A 19,719-nucleotide genomic window follows, 5' to 3' on the forward strand; every position below is an offset into this window, starting at 1 on the left:
TCTAAGCAATAAACAACATCTTTCAAACTTTCAATATGAATTTCCAAAGGCTCATGTGGCCTACGGAAAAGGAAAAAACTGGAGTCTGGAATGGCTTTTTCTCAGGAACGGTTGACCTTTGAGGACATGGCCATTGAATCCCCTCAGGAGTGGGAATGCCTGGACTCTGCTTACAGGGCTTTGTACAGGGGTGTGATGGCAGAGACCTGTAGGAACCTGATCTCTGTGGAGATCTTCTGATGGCAAATAGAAATTGTCAATAATCAAGTATGAAAACTCATCATTAGAATTCATAATGAACATATTATATTTTATTACTTTTTCTGAAGAAGAAATATGCATAGTTTCGACATCTTAAAATTATATAAATATTTCAGTGTTTTAATGAGCATAATTATGAGCTTGGAGAATAATGCCAAAACACAAAGAAACCAAAAATAAAATCCAAACCCCAAACCCAGCATAGTAAGTTTAGAGGCTAGAATTCCATAATTCCCAATTATACATCCTGCTGAACTGAAAGTTATAAGAGCGGTGAGAAGCTTGGAATTCTACTACATTCAAAATCTTTCAAAGGAACATTTCTTAAATATCACTCGTTTAATATCTTCACAAGTAATACTACTAGTGTGATCATTTGGTCTTTCATAGGATGAAAAAAGACTAACATACTCAAAATCCTGGAAAAAAATTCTTGATTATTACTGCCAAAGGCATGAAATTCATTTATAATGAGAGGAATTTTAGGAATATTTACCCAACCTTTATTTGTTTACCTAAACAATGAAGGTTTTCTACAATGTACCATAATTCTACAGCAATAAACTTACATATATAAATAAGTGCATTTTTTCCCAATTCTTTAAGTATTGAATCTGACATAGCGCTTCTTCTCCAGCACTGTATAAAATCACACTTCCATTTAGCTCAACAAGAAGCAAGTGCCTAGAATTCTGAGCAGCTCACATTGTGATAAGTGAACCATGTTTTCTCCAACTGTGAACCTGCCATTACTGAATGCTTATTAATGAAAGCTGAAAAGTATCATTACACATTATTGTAGAATGCCATTTCATATAGGCAATTTTTCCTTAAATCCATCATAAAAATAATCTCACATACATATGCATATACATAATTTAAATACAAATATCTACAAAGCTTTGATGAAAATATACAATACGGTGTCTTTGTTAAGAGTAAGAAAAAAGATAATTTTATTTCCATCCAGGAAAAAATAGCTACAATGCAGGTGCTTTGTATAATTATTCCTACAAAGCTTTTTTAGAATTATTTCTAGTTCTAAGATTAAGGCCTTGTTTTAATTCACTAGGATGTCTCAAAAGCACCTGATTTTTCTCCATCAAACCTTAAATAAGCAGGTAACTTGTATCACCTTCCAACAATTCCGAGTTCAACTCTCAGATAAATACAGCTATCTCCAGCCACATTGTGCCTGATCTAAAATACTTAAGAGGAATTCAGAAGGCAGTTATACAGGACAAAAAGGTGGCTTTGTTTATAGAAATCTCAGGAGAGAGAGAAAGTGGTGCCGATTTGCTTGTGGGTACTTCTCTACTTGCCCAGAAATTATAAATTCTTTTAGTTAACAATGGCTGTGACTCAGAAAAGCCTGTGTTTTTACATAGAGAAGTGTTTTGACTGTACTATCAAAACACCTATTAAGGAAGATTTGCCCGGAATGTATCCTCCTTCACCACCCTCTCCTCCTCTCCTCCACATGCTTGCCATAGTGCGTCCTTTTGAGTTTAGCAGAGGTAGATATTATTTCTATTTTTATGCACGTGGTCGAATACTTTTCAGGGCTAAAGGCTACAAGTATTCTGATTTCTAACCCAGGATCCTGTTCACTCTACACACTGGAGGTGGCTGAATAAAATGATAAAATTAGCAGGTAACTAATTTTAACTGCTAAACAGAACTGCTGCCAATTATTCCCCCTTTTTAAAGTGATGTTTACTTTTCCCAACTCTGAACTTAAATTTTAATGGAAAGAACAAGACCATAAAGACACTTTTCTCCTAATGCCATCGGGTGAGCAAATATTGGCCACCTTTAAATAAGAATATAACTGTACCTAGTGGGTACCCGGGTATGTGATTCACGATGCCAAGCTGACTTAAGTGCTGCTATTTTCTTGAACTGGATAGTCTCTGGGGGGTTGCAGCTTAAACTGTGTAGCACATCTAATCACTGAACCTGGCGTTCGACCCAGGTCAGGTTCCAGCGTGTGTCATAAGGTATTTTGCACACCTGAAGGCTCGGCTTCCCAGGTGCTGCTAGTGGTAAAGAACCCACCTGCCAACGCCGGAGACTTAAGAAACACGGGTTAGATCCCAGAGTCAGGAAGATCCCCCAGAAGAGGGCATGGCAATCAACTTTAGTATTCTTGACTGGCGAATCCTCATACACAGAAGGGCCTTGTGGGCTACTGTCCATGGGGTCGCAAAGAGTCAGACACAACTGAAGCAACTTAGCACGCAAGGCTCAGCTGGAGAGCTGAGTATATACAGCAGCCAATCCACTGGCTAAGGAGAAAGTGGTTAAATATTCCAAGGTATCCACTCCAGCTGAGCCCTGTATATATATACACACACACACACACACACACACATATATGGGCTTCCTGGTGGCTCAGATGGTAAAGACTCCTCCGGCAGTGCCAGAGACCTGGGTTTGATCCCTGGGTTGGGGAGATCCCCTGGAGAAGGGCATGGCAACCCACTCCCGTGTTCCTGCCTGGAGAATCCCCATGGAGAGAGGAGCCTGGCAGGCTACAGTCTATGGGATCACAAAGAGTCGGACACGACTGAGAGAATTGTGCGCATATATATATATACACACACTGTGCTGTATATATACAGTAGGCAAGCTTGCCTCCCATATTATGCCTTGGGGTTATTTCTCACCACTAAAATGAATTTTATATTTATCCTAAAATGATAACTATCTTTAGATGAATGTGCTGATGCAGGTGAACAAATACACTGTTGATACAGCAGAACGTCTTTCTCAGCATCTGCCTTTTTAGGAAGATTTCACTCTCTGGGTAGAAGGATAAGTGCTGGGAAATATGACCTTGCAGTGACAGAATGTCAATGCGCAGCATGGGCAGCTGAAGCAGTGTGTGGCAACCTCCCCTTATTGCCACATATACTAAAGCATTTATGTGGTGCTGGTCCTCATTGAAATATCGGGGTTGTCTCCAGGTCAACCGGCAGCTCATCAAAGCTCTAATTCTTATAGAAGCCAAATAGAATTGTGATCAAAAGTAAAGCTTCTACAAAAATTCAAGTAACAATGAAAAGGAGAGGATTCCTAAAGATGAACCAAAGACAACATTCTTTACATTTTTCCAAACCAGAGTAATAGCTAGTTTTGCCACACATTTGAGCATCTATGCTATGAAAAAAAAAAAAAAAAGAAAAGCATTAATGTGTCCTGATCTGTTCAACAGCTTTTCTTTCTTTGATTCCCTTTTTCTCCCTTCCGGTTTTGCTCCTATGAGGCATTTCCTGCCCTTACCAATTCTTAAATTACAGTATTAAGACTCTGCATTAAGACTACTGGGTATTTTGCACCAGTGTAAAATACAATAAGAATCTATTCTTAGATTCTATGAACAAGAACATCAAACTTTTGTATAAGAGAAAATAAAAATTCTGTGTATTAGCTTCAGAAACATTATTAGTGTCTGTTCTAAAACAATGCTGCTTAACTCTACTAATTTTAAATGATTCACATGACCTTTTTTTCTCTTTTCCCTTATTGGACATTTCTTTGCTACGTATTGGAAGTCTGCTTTTTTCCTTTGGAAAACCTCATCTAGCTAGCTTTTGCAACTCTGTCCTTTGAGAATACTACAGAATGAAATAAAGAAGTTGAGGTAATGGAGGGGAGACTTAGACAGAAGGAAAAAGAGTTTTCATTGTTCTGTGGTAGTAGAACTAAATGTCCATCTCATTATGCTTGATTTCATTTACTTCCTGTCTCAGGAGTTTACAAAAAGCTGACTCTCTTCTCTTGAACAAGAAGTGTGTTATGGTCATGCGAATAGAGAACCAAAGTCATTTGTTTTAATATCAACATTTCCCTGGGTGGTTAGAAAGCTGTTGAAGTTATGACTTTGGTCTATGACTCTAAATTTAAAATTACAATATTAGCATTTCTTAGAAACTATACTGCTACATATTTCTCCATTACAAACTCCTGGAAAACATAATCCCTTTACCACCACTGACACATTTTAAAACTGCTATCTGGAAATAGGTTCTAATCAGCAAAACATATAAGACTAAGTAAGAAATTAGAAAAGACATAGGGGGAAAGACTGATTTTCTGTACCTGAATGTGGAATTGACACTCATACATTATTTTCCACCTAGCACTAAATAGAGTTTACGGGGAGGTTCAAGCCAACAGATGTGACTTATTAGATGTATTTGTCACACGGAGGGGGAAAGCCCCTTTCAGTAGCAGAGATTACTAAAGTTTAGTCTGTGACAAACTCAATGGATGACTTGAAGCAAGTTTTCATCTCCCTGTGGGCCTCAGGTTCTTCAACTGCACAATCAGAGTAGTTCCAACTTCAGCACTTTGTTGTTCAGTTGCTCGGTCGCGTCTGACTTTTTGTGACCCCATGAACTGCAGCACGCCAGGCTTCCCTGTCCTTCACTCTCTCCCAGAGTTTGCTCAAACTCATCCATTGAATCAGTGATGCCATCCAACCATCTCATCACTTTATGTTTCTACAATATATTAAAGTATCCTGGATAAGACAAGAAAAGGAATCTGCTTATCGGAGAAGCACTTTAAAATCTGTCTCATGGGGTGTTTAGAAAAATCACTGTTCCACTGAGTTTACCATCCTTAAAGAAAAGAAACACATTTTTTTTACTTCAAATTTTTTCTTATTAATACAGTAAATATTCTTTATCACCAACTTGATCTATTGATGACAATCCTGGCCCATTTGCTCCCAGCAAGCCTCTTTAATGATGACTTATAATTTAAATCCATTACATGATGTTAATGCTTCAAACAAGCTCTGATTTGGGGGGTTATGAGTAACATGGATTGGAGAAGGAAATGGCAACCCACTCCAGTGTTCTTGCCTGGAGAGTCCCAGGGACGGGGAGCCTGGTGGGCTGCCATCTATGGGGTCCCACAGAGTCGGACACGACTGAAGTGACATGGATACATTGACTAAATCAATTCAGCCTATGCTTTGTTAACATTGTTTTATTTCTTTGTTTTAAATGTTTATACCATCACAATGCCTGAGTGGTGTTTAAAGTCACTAAATTTAAAAACAAAAGAACTATCAATCATCTAAACTTTAACTTGAATTTAAAAAAACAGATAAATACAAATGAAAAAACACCCCAAAAGACAAAAATAGCAAGCTCTAAATGTATGTGAGTGGAGTCTGTGTGTATGTGTGTGAATCTGAGTTTAGTATTATAAAATTGACACATAAAAATCACAGCACTGCCTTACACAAAACAGGAGATCCAAAAAAGTTTAAAAATTGAATGGATTTAAAAATGGATTCTTGGTCTGGGGGAATATAAAGAGAATTTCCTTTCCTTTGTCTACGTAGTTCATTTCTTAGAACAATCCTGTAAAAAAATTGATAGTTTCCTCCAAAAAAATCACAGAACTGAAAGGTATAAAAAAAATAACATAATTGTTACAGATGATCCTCTGTTTGTGTGTGTGTGCTCAGTAGCTCAGTCATGTCTGACTTTTTGCTACCCTGGGGACTGTAGCCCGCCAGGCTCCTCTTTCACGGCATTCTCCAGCTGAGAACACTGGACTGGGTTGCCATGATCTCCTCCAGGGGATCTTCCTGACCCAGGGATCAAAGCCGTGTCTTCTGTGTCTCCTGTGTCCCCTGCATTGCAGGTGGATTCTTAACGCACTGAACCCCCTGGGAAACCCTTATTTTGTTCAGAGGTTCTCAAAAAGGAGCCACTGCTTTTGGAGATTGTGGGCCCACCAAAATTAAATGTAGTATTTTGTAGGTGTGCCATAATATTCATTTTAATCAAGTTCTCAAAAATATACATTACTAAAAAGACTAATAACTACAGGTCTGGTCCAAATGAGAAATCTTCATCCCAGAGTGAAGAGCAATTTTCCGTAGTCACACCATTAGCCGGGGACATTAACAGCCCCAGAACCGAAATGCCTAAGGTTACGCTGCTGCACGCTCAACTTGGTGCCATCTCGTGAACAAACTCTGCCTGCTTTATCTTTTGCCAACCTAAAGTAAGCTTACAGAGATTTCAAGGATACCATTTCAATTTTAACATTTATTGTCATTAAAATACTTTTTAAAGATCAGTCTGATAAGAATTAGCCCCGGAAAAAGAATTCCTCAGAACAAAACAAAGCTCTCATACACACAGGACGAAGTCCTAGCTTCATTCCTACTTACAGAAGCAAAAATTACCTATGTCTAACACTCAGCGTTCCACTGGAATAAATAAAATAGGCAAAGAGTTTCATCCAGTATAGCAGACCTACTTGGAAAGATCATTCTTCTTCCGCCAGTTTTACTGAAATGAGATTTATTAACATAATCACATAAATAAATTATAATTAGTAAAGAATGTTGCATATAAGCCTGTACTAACTCATTTCTTTTTACCAGTTTCCTCCTGTTATGTGTTTTTATGAAAATTATTTTTATTTTAGAAAGTGTTGCCAAGATGTACTGGTTATTAAATATGCCTTCAGAGCTAAATCTGCAGGAACATTGCACATTTCCCATATCTTTTTCTGACTCACTTTCCTTCCAGAGAGAACAAGAAAGAGTTCTAAGGAGAGGAAGAAATAGCTGGAATATGTTTATGGGCATTTAATGCTCGATGGGTTTAGCATGCTTGATTGCTATTGGTGAGTCAGAGCAAAAAGATGACAGTAGACTCTACCATGTTATGTTATCTCATGCAGAATTTTAACAAAGGCAAGACAAACTATGTTGCTGATTTCAGCAATGTGCTATATTTCATAGCAAGTCTACATAAGAAAACCACTAAATTGTAAAAATGCCTTAATTCTTAAGGTAGTGAAATATATTTTCTGAGCTGAGAATATAATGGGCAGGGAGCATAAGCTGACAGGATCACACAGCACAGTCCCTACGGTGACTTTAAACTCAGTAATTCTGTACCAAGACCCAGAATGCCAGACAGTGCAACACTAATATTCTTGATTCAGAACTTAAATTTCCATAACTGATTAAGTATTTCCTCTTGTATAAAGAGTAAAATACAGGTTTCCTATTCAAGGAAGTGACCACACTTTGTCTCCATTATAAACCAATGTGTGAAAAAAAGCAAAGAATTTATATCTCAGTGACCACTGGCAGACACAATACCCTTTGGTCTTCAAAATGCAGACTAAGAGACTAAAACCTAAAGATAAACTACACTGGGGAAAAAAGGAAATAATAATGGAGGTCAAAATACTGAAAAGGGAAAAAAAATTATCAGTCTGTATGTCCCTTTATAATTTATATTAATGACATTTCCTCATTAAAATGCAATCGTGATAGATTAAATAAATTGGGAATGGAAAGGAGTGATTAAATCATCGTGTCTAACACATGTCAAGGGAGGGCAGATTTCCCTAGACAAAGGAACAAAGATGAAAGAAAAATATTTAAAAAATCAATAGATATTATATCAATAGATATTATATCAGCATCTGCAAAAGGTTCATTGAGCATAAAGCCTACAGATATCAAGTATTAGCATCAGTAGTGAGCAAGCGGCACAAAGTACCCGTATCAACTTAGAATCCTGTGCTGTATTTTCAGACACCTAGTATATTGGCCTGGAGCTGTTCTAAATCAATGCTTCTCTGTTTATACTCATGTAGAAAATGTAATCTGAGTTTCAATGCATTTTTAATTTTGTTCAATCTTGCATTTGTTCAACCAAAAACAATTTAAAAGAGAACCAAGGCTATCAGCCTCACAATGAGCAAGTGCAACTCCTCACTAGGGAGTTCTTGAATCTGCCATAAAAATCAACAGTGTGCACCTAATAGTTTTCTTTTAATCTGAGCAGTGAAAAGTGAATAATCACATCAGATATCCTTCAGGGCCTCTTTGGTTTCCAGATTAAATGTGTAATGTGACCTGTCATCCTGCCACATTCTCTCTGCATTTCCATTTTAAATAATCATAAATAAGAAAACCTTGCTACTGTTTGGCATGACACAGCTGTTTGATTCAGCTGCATTTCAAAGCCTTAGAAATTGCACTCATTCCTTCTTTAGAGTCCTTGTTCATCTCAGAGGTTTTCAACTGAAAGATTCTTTATTGTACTCAAATCTTGTCCCATAGGAATTGTTTCGATTACTCAGCTTATGAAGAGTCTTAGAAATCGAATTGGGTCCACAGCAAAAAACACCAACTGTTTTCCTGGAAAGACAGAGAGAAAATGGAAAATCAGATGGAAAATTAGGCAGAACATGACAAGAAGTATGTTTCAGTAGTGTGTTTAAACTGTGGCGGATTCATTTTGATATTTGGCAAATCTAATACAGTTATGTTAAGTTTAAAAAAAAAAATAAAATTAAATTAAAAAAAAAAATAAAGTGTTAATAAAGTTAATTTCTTGATGTATACATCTTTGTATTCAAATAATTTTCCAACCATTGTATTACCAAATTTAAGAGAAGATATTTTATTTACCTCATGCTTTCTATGCTAGAAATCAAGATAATTCAAAAAATATAACACATATTTGTTAATTATCAGAAAGACTGAGCAGTCTGCATGTCACTGATGAGAGCAGAAATCAAGTCAAGAACAGCAACTGATAGATGTCAACTGCCTCACATGTGACGTATGAACAGATTCCCATCCATCCTGGACCATACCAGTTCTTCTCATACTTGATGCTTTACAGACAATTTTTTTCTCTAAAGATCTCATGGATTTTCACCAGATGTGGTGAATAAGACAAAAGATAAGGAAGCTATTACCAATTTGGAAGAATAATTTTAAGTGACTAATTTATGTCCACATTAAAACAATAAGAATATTAATCTGGATATGTTTTCTTTTATGTTCCACAATAATTGTAACAAATGCAAAGCAGGTTTTATTATTCACCAATATTTCAGTAGACAAATTATACATATTCCTAACAAATAGAATAAATACATTATATGAAATGATTACTATTTCATATTGATTTTCTTCCAAGTTTGTTGATCTGTATTGAATTCTTCCTAAAATATCAAAATGATTAATGATTCTAATCACAGCTTGGATAAATACAGTATATATTCATTATCTGAGAATAATTGTTGCTGAACAGAAAAATAATCCATTTAAATGGGTACCTAAATTTATAATAAATACTGAAAATATAGGCTTATTGAAAACTTTTAACCTTGAAAAATGAAACAAAGAACCACAAAATAAATTTCTACCACCCATGATGAAGTAATAGGGACTAGATTTACCCTCTTGCATTTAAAAAATAGGACAAAACAAAGAATATATAAAACTATTATTTCCAGATACGGGCCAACAGGCAGCACAGAACTGCTCATCCCTAAGAAAAATGAAAAAAATAAGGTGAGCATAAAAATTGTCTCTACTTGTTGCCTGAAGGTGATTTAAAAGATGAAGCACAAGAGGGGTGGAAGGGGGGGAGCTCAAGAGGGAAAGGATATATACATAATTATGACTGATTTGCACTGATGTACAGCAGATACCACCACAACATTGTAAAGCAATTATCCTCCAATTAAAAAAAAATTAAAAATAATGTAACAAATGATTTAAAAAAGAAGCTGAAGCTCCTAAGAGGGAAACCCATGCAGAGACTGGTGGTCTTACTGAGTTAAAGAGAAAGGAATGGAGTTCATGAAGACTAAAGCAGCTATACAGAAAGTGAGGCGATATCAAAAGAAAGAAGCTCTGGAGATCTGCAGGGAAGTATCTTCAAGTCTTTGGCTGAGTGCTAATCTCCTTGTGAAGCTGGGCAAAGAACTACTAGGAAGAAGCCGGCCAAAAAATTCTGAGTTTATATAAGGTTATCAACAATTCATATTACCACAAGCTAAAAGGGAAATACCTACATATAATATATTGGCAATGGATAGGAGACTTTAAAAGGTATTACCTTATTTGCAAATGGTAGGCAGGATTTGCTAAAATTAGCCTTAGACTGGGCTTCCCTGGTGGCTCAGAGGGCAAACTGTCTGCCTGCAATGTGGGAGACCTGGGTTTGATCCCTGGGTTGGGAAGATCCCCTGCAGAAGGAAATGGCAACCCATTGCAGTGTTCTTGCCTGGAGAATCCCATGGACGGAGCAGCCTGGTAAGCTACAGTCCACGGGGTCACAAAGAGTCGGACATGACTGAGCGACTTCACTTACTCACCTTATTTTAGCCTTAGACTGCAGGGCGCTCTGGCCTCATACTGTGTCTGCAAGTGTGCTCAGTTGCATCCAACTCTGCAACCCAATGGACTGTAGTCCACGATGCTCCTCTGACCACTGGAATTACCAGGCAAGAGTACTGGAGTGGGTTGCCATTTCCTCCTCCAGGGGATCTTCCTGACATTACTAACATAGCTTAAAAGCCAGCTCTGGAAAGATCAAACTAAACCCAAGTAACAAAACTGTATGCCAGAAACAAGTGGAACAGTACTGAAAAGAATAAATAAATTTTGGCATTAGACATCTGAAAGTACAAAACTGTTGTTATCGTTGAGTCACTCACTTGTGTCCTGCTCTTTGTGACCCCATTAACTGCAGCATACCAAGCTTCCCTGTCCTTCACTGTCTCACAGAGTTTGTTCAAACTCATGTCCATTGAGTCAGTGATGACATCGAACCATCTCATCCACTGCTGCCCCCTTCTCGTCTTTGCCTCAATCTTTCCTAGCATCAGGGTCTTTCCCAGTGAGCTGGCTCTTTGCATCATGTGGCCAAAGTTTTGGAGCTTCAACTTCAGCAACAGTCCTTCCAATGACTATTCAGGGTTGGTTTCCTTTAGGATTGAGTGTTTTGATTCCTTGCTACTCAAGGGACTCTCAAGTCTTCTCCAGCACCACAGTTTGAGCATAAATTCTTCAGTGCTCAGCTATTTTGACTGTTCAGATCTCACATCCATACATGACTACTGGAAAGAACAAAGCTTTGACTGTATGGACCTTTGTAGGCAAAGTAATGTCTCTGCTTTTTAATACACTGTTTAGGTTTGCCATTGCTTTTCTTCTAAGGACCAAGTGTCTTTTAATTTCTTGGCTGCAGTCACCATCTGCGGTGATTCTGGAGCCCAAGAAAATAAAATCTGTCACTGTCTAGTTTTTCCCCACCTATTTGCCATGAAGTAATGGGACAGGAGGCCATGATCTTCATTTTTTGAATGCTGAGTTTTATCCAGCTCTTTCACTCTCCTCTTTCACACTCATCAAGAGGCTGTTTAGTTCCTCTTTGCTGTCTGCCATTAGAGTGATATCATCTGCATATCTGAGGTTGTTGATATTTCTCCCTGCAATCCTGATTCCAGTTTGTGAGTCATTCCGCCCAAATCAAAAAATTACCAGGAATGTATATAACAAGAAATTATGAATTGTAACTAAGTGTTAGGGGTTGAATCTTGCCCCTCCCCCAAATTCACAGGTTGAAACTCTAACCCTCAGTACCCCAGAATGTGGCTATATTGGGATGTAGGGCCTTTAAAGACATAATTAAGCTAGAATGATGTTATTAGGGTGAACCTTATTGCAATCTGAGTAGGGTCCTTATGAAAGAAGGTATTAAAGATACACTAGAGATGCACATACACAGATAAAAGAATGACCATGTGAAGAGACAGCAAGAGGGAGGTCCTCTGCAACGCAAGGAGGGTCTCAGAGGAAATCAACCCTTGTTTTTGTTGTTCAGTTGCTTAGTCATGTCTGACTCTTTGGGATTCCATGTACTGCAGCACGCCAGGCCTCCCTGTCCCTCACCATCTCCAGGAGCCTGCTGAAATTTATGTCCATTGAGTCAATGATGCCATTCAACCCTCTCATCCTCCGTTGTCCCCTTCTCCTTCTGCCTTCAATCTTTCCCAGCATAAGGGTCTTTTCCAATGAGTCAGCTCTTCACATTGGGAGGCCAAAGTATTGAAGCTTCAGCTTCAGCATCAGTCCTTCCAATGAATATTCAGGACTAATTTCCTTTACAATTGACTGGTTTGATTTCCTTGCAGTCCAAGGGACTCTCAAGAGTCTTCTCCAACACCACAGTTCAAAAGCAGCAATTCTTCGGTGTTCAGCCTTCTTTATGGTCCAGCTCTCATATCCATACATGACTACTGGAAAACTATAGCTTTGACTATACGGACCTTTGTTGGCAAAGCAATGTCTCTGTTTTTTAATACGCTATGTTTCTCACAGCTTTTCTTTCAAAGAGCAAGCGTCTTTTAATTTCTTGTCTGCAGGAACCACCTGCAGTGATTTTGGAGCCCCCCAAAATAAAGTCTGTCACTGTTTCCTGCTATTACCTTAAATTTCAGTTCCCAGAATGGTGAGAATGTAAACTTATTTAATCCATCAACCCTGTGGAATTTTATTATGGAAGGCCTAGCAAACTAATAAAGAAGAAAAGATCAGTCAAAAATGATCAGGACAAAAATGACAGAAATGATGGGATTACCAGATACGGTCATTGAAACAGTGATGAGAAACATGCTTCATATGTTTAAGGTTAAGCATCAGCTTGATGAGAAAGGAAAAAGATTTTTTAAAGGCCTAAATGGAAATTCTAGAGATTAAATGTAAATTTAAAATGATAAATATACTATGGGTTAACTAATGGGTTAACAGAAGAATTGCACTAAAGAAGAAAAGATAAGCAAACCTGAAGATACAGCAGCAGAATCTATACAAATGGATGCACAGAAAGAACAAAAATTGGGCTGAAAAGTAAATGGGAGCCTCAAGGTCAAAAGGGACAATACCAGGCAATCTTTCATATATGTTATCATAGTCTCAAGATAAGTAAGACAGAAAGGAAAGAAAAAAAATGAACAAATAATTGCCAAAATTTTTGCAAATTTGATAAAACAAACAAATCCAATGATCTAATGAACCCTAAGGAGAGACATTACTTTGCCAGCAAAGGTCTGTCTAGTCAAGGCTATGGTTTTTCCAGTAGTCATGTATGGATGTGAGAGTTGGACTGTGAAGAAGGCTGAGCGCCGAAGAATTGATGCTTTTGAACTGTGGTGTTGGAGAAGACTCTTGAGAGTCCCTTGGACTGCAAGGAGATCCAACCAGTCCATTCTAAAGATCAGTCCTGGGGGTTCTTTGGAAAGACTGATGCTAAAGCTAAAACTCCAGTACTTTGGCCACCTCATGCGAAGAGTTGACTCATTGGAAAAGACTCTGATGCTGGGAGGGATTGGGGGCAAGAGGAGAAGGGGATGACAGAGGATGAGATGGCTGGATGGTATCACTGACTCGATGGACGTGAGTCTGGGTGAACTCCAGGAGTTGGTGATGGACAGGGAGGCCTGGCATGGTGCGATTCATGGGGTCACAAAGAGTCGGACATGACTGAGCGACTGAACTGAACTGAACTGAAGGAGGATATCCACATACACACAGGCACATACACACAACATTATAGGCAACAAATGAAACTCTGAAAATCAGTTACAGAGAGAACAACATGAAAGCAGCTGGCAGAGGTAGGGGTGGAGACACATTTACAAATAATAAGTAAAAGGTGAAGGAGATGAAGGATAGACTTCTTGTCACAAACTGTGTTAAGTCAGAGGCTATGAAGTGAAATCTTCAAAGTGCTGAAAGACCAAATAAGGTCAACTATTCTATCTCAAGCAAATTCTATACCAAACAAAAGTACTGTAATTTTCAAGATTAAAGACATATAAACTTTTCTAACAGAAGGTAAGGGAATTTATCACCAGTGAATTAGCCCTTTAAGGTATATAAATGGAATTCATCAGAAATCATATAGAAATGTAAATCTACAGCAGAAAGTAACACAACATTGTAAATCAACTACACTCCAATAAAAATAAATTTAAAAACTGAATTGTAATCAAAAACCATTGTAGGCATGACATTTTAGAGTAAATATATTATGAAATAAAACAATTTGTATGCAGCTCAAAAAAAAAAGAAATGTAAATCTACCCAAAGCTATGAAGGACACCATAAATGGTGAATCTGTAAATAAGTACTGAATATTTTGTCTAATTTTTAATCTCTTTAAAATATAATTGATATTTAAAAAAAAGTAGTAATAAATTATGGCGTTTATAGTATATGTAGAAGAAAGATGAGTAAGAACAAAAGCCAAAGAGATGTAGGGAGATGGAAGTACATGAGGTGGGATAATATTGTTTGAAATACACTATGATAAGCTACGGAGAAGGCAATGGCACCCCACTCCAGTACTCTTGCCTGGAAAATCCCATGGACAGAGGAGCCTGGCGGGCTGCAGTCCATGGGGTCGCTAACAGTCGGACACATCTGAGCGACTTCACTTCCTCTTTTCACTTTCATGCACTGGAGAAGGAAATGGCAACCCACTCCAGTGTTCTTGCCTGGAGAATCCCAGGGATGGGAGAGCCTGGTGGGCTGCCATCTATGGGGTCACACAGAGTCGGACACGACTGAAGTGACTTAGCATAGCATAGCATAGCATGATAAGCTAATGCTATACAATATAAAGCTACAGAAATGCTTCTCCAATATCAACTTCATTAGCATCACCTAAGATATTTCACAGACCACAGACAGCAAGGCCCTATTCCTAGATGCTCTGATTCAGCAGATCTTGGATACAGCTCTAATAATTTGTTTTTCCAACAAGTTTCCAAGTTATGTTCAAGGATTACAACTTGGGAAAAAATTCCTTAGGAAAGTAACTAAAGTCAAACAGAGAAGTAAGGCTAGTGTGCCACTACAGGAGAAAAAAATGGAATCATAAAAAAGTACTAAATTGAAAAGAAAGTAAAGAAAGGAGAAAAGACAAATGAGATAAATAGAAAGCAAAGGTAAACTGTTGGAAAGTCAAAGTTGCTCACTCATGTCCCACTCTTTGCAACCCCATAGAGTCCATGGAATTCTCCAGGCCAGAATACTGGAATGGGTAGCCGTGCCCTTCTCCAGGGGATCTTCCCAACCTAGGAATTGAAGCTGGGTCTCCTGCATTGCAGGTGGATTCTTTACCAGCTGAGCTACCTGGGGAGCCCTGACTATAACTCAATTCATGGAAGCCAGAATACTCAAAGAGGAAGACAGTCTCTTCAATACACAGTGTTGGGAAGACTGGATACTCACATGTAAAAGAATGGAATTGCACCCTATTTCATACTACCCCAAAAATTAACTCTCAAGAAATCAAAGACTTGACTCCAGGACCTTCAGTTCAGTCACTCAGTCGTGTCTGACTCTGTGACCCCATGGACTGCAGCACACCAGGCCTCCCTGTCCATCACCAACTCCCGGAGCCTACACAAACTCAGGTCCATCGTGTCGGTGATGCCATCCAAGCATCTCATCCTCTGTCGTTCCCTTGTCCTCCTGTATTTAATCTTTCCCAGCATCAGGGTCTTTTCCAATGAGTCAGCTCTTTGGAGCTGACCAGGTGGCCAAAGTATTGGAGTTTCAACCTCAGCATCAGTCCTTCCAATGAATATTCAGGACTGATTTCCTTTAGGATTGACAGGTTGGATCTCCTTGCAGTCCAAGGGACTCTCAAGAGTCTTCTCCAACACCACAGTTCAAAAGTATCAATTCTTTGGTGCTCAGCTTTCTTTATAGTCGAACTTTCACATTCATACATGACTACTGGAAAAACCATAGCTTTGACTAGATGGACCTTTGTTGGCAAAGTGATGTCTCTGCTTTTTAATATGCTGTTTAGGTTGGTCATAGCTTTTCTTTCAAGGAGCATGTGTCTTTTAATTTCATGGCTGCAGTCACCATCTGCAGTGATTCTGGAGCACCCCAAAATAAAGTCTCTCACTGTTTCCATTGTTTCCCCATCTATTTGCCATTAAGTGATGGGACCGGATGCCATGATCTTAGTTTTCTGAATGTTGAGTTTTAAGACAAGTTTTTCACTCTCTTCTTTCACTTTCATCAAGACCTTAAACTATTAAATGTTTGAAGGAACACAGGGGAAAAACTCTTTGACAGGGGTATTGGCAATAATTTCTGACACCAAATAATTTCTGGTGAAACTGACAACAAAAATGCAAGCAACAAAGCCAAAAATAAACAAGCGGGATTACATTAAATTAAAAAGCTTCTGCACAGTAAAACAAATGACCAACAAAATAAAAAGGCAAGGTAGGGAATGGGAAAACATATTTACAAACTACATGTCTGAAATATATAAAATATAGAAGAAATTCATATAATTTACTAGCAAAAATAAATAATAATAATCAGAATCCAATGAGAGGAAATGCTTTTAGCTTTTCACCACTGAGTAAGATATTAGCTGCAGGCTTATCATATAGGGTTAGTGTGTTAAATTATGTTCCCTCTTTATCCACTTTTGAAGAGATTTTATCTTTTGAAGAGTATGTTGAATGATACTGAATTCACTGAATGATGCTGAATTTTGTCAAAAGGTTTTCTGCATCTATTGAGATGATATGATTTTTATTCTTCAATTTTTTAATGTAGTTTCACGTTGGTTTATGATATACCAACCATACAAGATATAAAGTTATTAAACCATACTTGTATCCCTCAGATAAATCCCACTTGGTGATGGGGTATACTCCTTTTAATGTATTGCTGAATTTGGTTTGTGGTATTCGGAAAACTGTTCAGTTACATGTAAAAAGAATGAAATTAGAGCCACTTCTCAAACCCCACACAAAAATCATCTCAGATGAAAGACCTAAATATAAGACTGGAAACCATAAAACTCCTAGAAAAAATACGCAGTACATTCTTTGATATAAATCACAGTAACATGTTTTTGCACGTGAGTCTGAGTGAACTCTGGGAGTTGGTGATGGACAGGGAGGCCTGGCGTGCTGCAATTCATGGGATCGCAAAGAGTCGGACACGACTGAGTGACTGAACTGAACTGAACTGAACATGTTTTTGGATCCGTATCCTAAGGCAAAGGAAACAAGAGTAAAAATAAATGGGGCCATATACTAACAAACACATGAAAAGATCTTCAACATCACTCATTATCAGAGAAATGCAAATCAAATCCACAATGAGGTACCATCTCATGCCAGTCAGAATGGCTGCTATCAAAAAGTCTACAAAAAATAAATGCTGGAGAGGATGTGGAGAAAAGGGAACCCTCTTACACTGTTGGTGGGAATAGAAACTAGTCCAGCCACTATGGAGAACAGTGTGGAGATTCCTTAAAAAACTGGAAATAGAACTGCCTTATGACCCAGCAATCCCACTGCTGGGCATACACACTGAGGAAACCAGAATAAAAAGAGACACGTGTACACCAATGTTCATCGCAGCACTGTTTACAAAAGCTAGGACATGGAAGCAACCTAGATGTCCACTGGCAGACGAATGGATAAGAAAGCTGTGGTACAGATACACAATGGACTATTACTCAGCTATTAAAAAGAATGCATTTGAATCAGTGCTAATGAGGTGGATGAAACTGGAGCCTATTACACAGAGTGAAGTAAGTCAGAAAGGAAAACACCAAATACAGTATATTAACACATATATATGCAATTTAGAAAGATGGTAATGATGACCCTATATGCAAGACAGCAAAAGAGACACAGATGTAAAGAACAGACTTTTGGACTTTGTGGGAGAAGGCGAGGCTGGGATGATTTGAGAGAATACCATTGAAACACGTATGTTACCATATGTGAAACAGATCGCCAGGTCAGGTTCCATGCAGGAGGCAGCAGGGCTGGTGCCCTGGGAGGACCCTGAGGGATGGGATGGGGAGGGAGGTGGGTGGAGGGCTCTGGACAGGGGGACACTTGTACACCCATGGCTGATTCATGCCAATGTATGGCAAAAGCCACTACAATATTGTAAAGTAATTACCCTACAATCAAAATAAATTAATTAATTAAAAAAATAAATGGGGCCATATAAAGTTACATGCTCCTGCCCAGCAAAGGATACTGTTGACAAAATGAAAAGATAGCCCACTGAATGGGAGAAAATGATTGCAAATGATGTGACTGATAAAAGGTCAATATTTAAAATATATGAATAGCTCATAAAATGTCAAAAAACAAATAACACAATTAAAAAATAGGTAGAAGAACTGAATAGACATTTTTATAAGAGGCAAATGTTGGCCTGGATGTGGAGAAAAGGAAATCTTTGTACACTTCTGAGAATGTAAATTGATATAACCCATATGGAAAATCGTTTGGCAGTTTCTCAAAAAAAATTAAAAATAAAACTGTCATATGATACAACAATCCCTCTACTGTGCATGTATTCATAGAAAAGGAAATCACTTGTATTAAGTATTACCTGCATCCCTATGTTTATGGCAGTATTATCTAGAACAGTCAAGACACGGAGACAACCTTAGTGTCCACAGATGGATGAATGGGCAAAGAAAACTGTGATGTGATGTGATACACACACACACCGAAATAAAATTCAGCTATAAAAAATAAGAAAATCTTACTATTTGCAAAAGCATGGATGAAACGTGAGGGCATCATGATGAGTAAAATAAATCAGACAAAGAAAGACAAATACTGTATGATCTCACTCATCTGTGGAATCTAAAAACCCCAAACTGACAGAAAGCAGGTCGGAGGTTGCCAGAGGCAGGTGGGGGAGGTCGAGGGTGAGTGAAGACGGACAAAGGGTTACAAACTTATCGCTGTAAGAGGAGTAAGTTCTAGATGTAAGGGACAGCATGGTGACTATAGTTAGTAACACTATAGTAGATCTTAAAAGTTCTCCCCACATAAACTTTGTAATTATGTGAGGTGATATGTTAACTAACTTTATTTTGGTAGTCATTTTGCAACAGATAGATATCCAACTGTTATACTGTACACAACTGTATGTCAATTATTTCTCAGTAAAGCTGACAAATGAACAATATTTTAATCCAGAGCCAGAACTACTGAGCTTACATGTTGAAATGACCGAAGCCTCAGCACGCTACAGCCCATGTTTGCAACAAGAGAAGCCACCACAAAGAGAAACCCACACACGACTACTGGAGAAAAGCCCACACACCGCCGAAAATAAACAAACAAATGCAGATTTCAAAAACAAATAAATAACCAGTGGGACAGAAGGAAACCACATGAAAAACTTAGAAACATTTTGATGTATGTAAAGATAAAAATAAAACACATTAAAATTTTGGTATGTAGCTAAAGTGGTGTTTAGAGGGAAATTCATAGTACTAAACATTTTTATTATAAAAAGACAAAGATCTAAAATCAGTGAGCTATGGTTCCATCTTAAAGTGACTAGTAAAAGAAGAGCTAATTAAACCCAAAGGAGCAGAAGAAAGAAAATAATAAAAAAAAAGTATGAAAATAAATTCTTATACTTGATAAAATGTAGGTTACTATTAAAACCAGGGCTAGACACAATGGATTACTTAAAATGAATAAAACTGTACTACTGGAAAAATATAATCACCAAAAAAACAGTAATAGTATAGTTGTCATTAAGATGAAAGGGGAATGAAACATTTT

General features: G+C 37.9%; 1 protein-coding gene across 5 annotated transcripts in view; it reads right to left on the reverse strand.

The window, feature by feature from the left end:
* Positions 1-342: 342 nt before the first annotated feature.
* Positions 343-19,719, reverse strand: part of NOX4 (NADPH oxidase 4) — a 190,041-nt gene continuing 170,664 nt past the window's right edge. For 4 of the 5 annotated variants that reach the window (XM_055581577.1, XM_055581578.1, XM_055581576.1 and 1 more), the window contains one exon: positions 343-8,458. In XM_055581577.1, the coding sequence (XP_055437552.1) occupies positions 8,338-8,458 (121 nt within the window). In that variant the 3' untranslated portion in view covers positions 343-8,337. The remainder of the gene's footprint in view (positions 8,459-19,719) is intronic. The other variant, XR_008714693.1, reaches the window with a different exon arrangement.

This window comes from Bubalus kerabau, chromosome 5 (genome assembly GCF_029407905.1).
Source record: "Bubalus kerabau isolate K-KA32 ecotype Philippines breed swamp buffalo chromosome 5, PCC_UOA_SB_1v2, whole genome shotgun sequence".
NCBI classification, from domain to species: domain Eukaryota; kingdom Metazoa; phylum Chordata; class Mammalia; order Artiodactyla; family Bovidae; genus Bubalus; species Bubalus kerabau.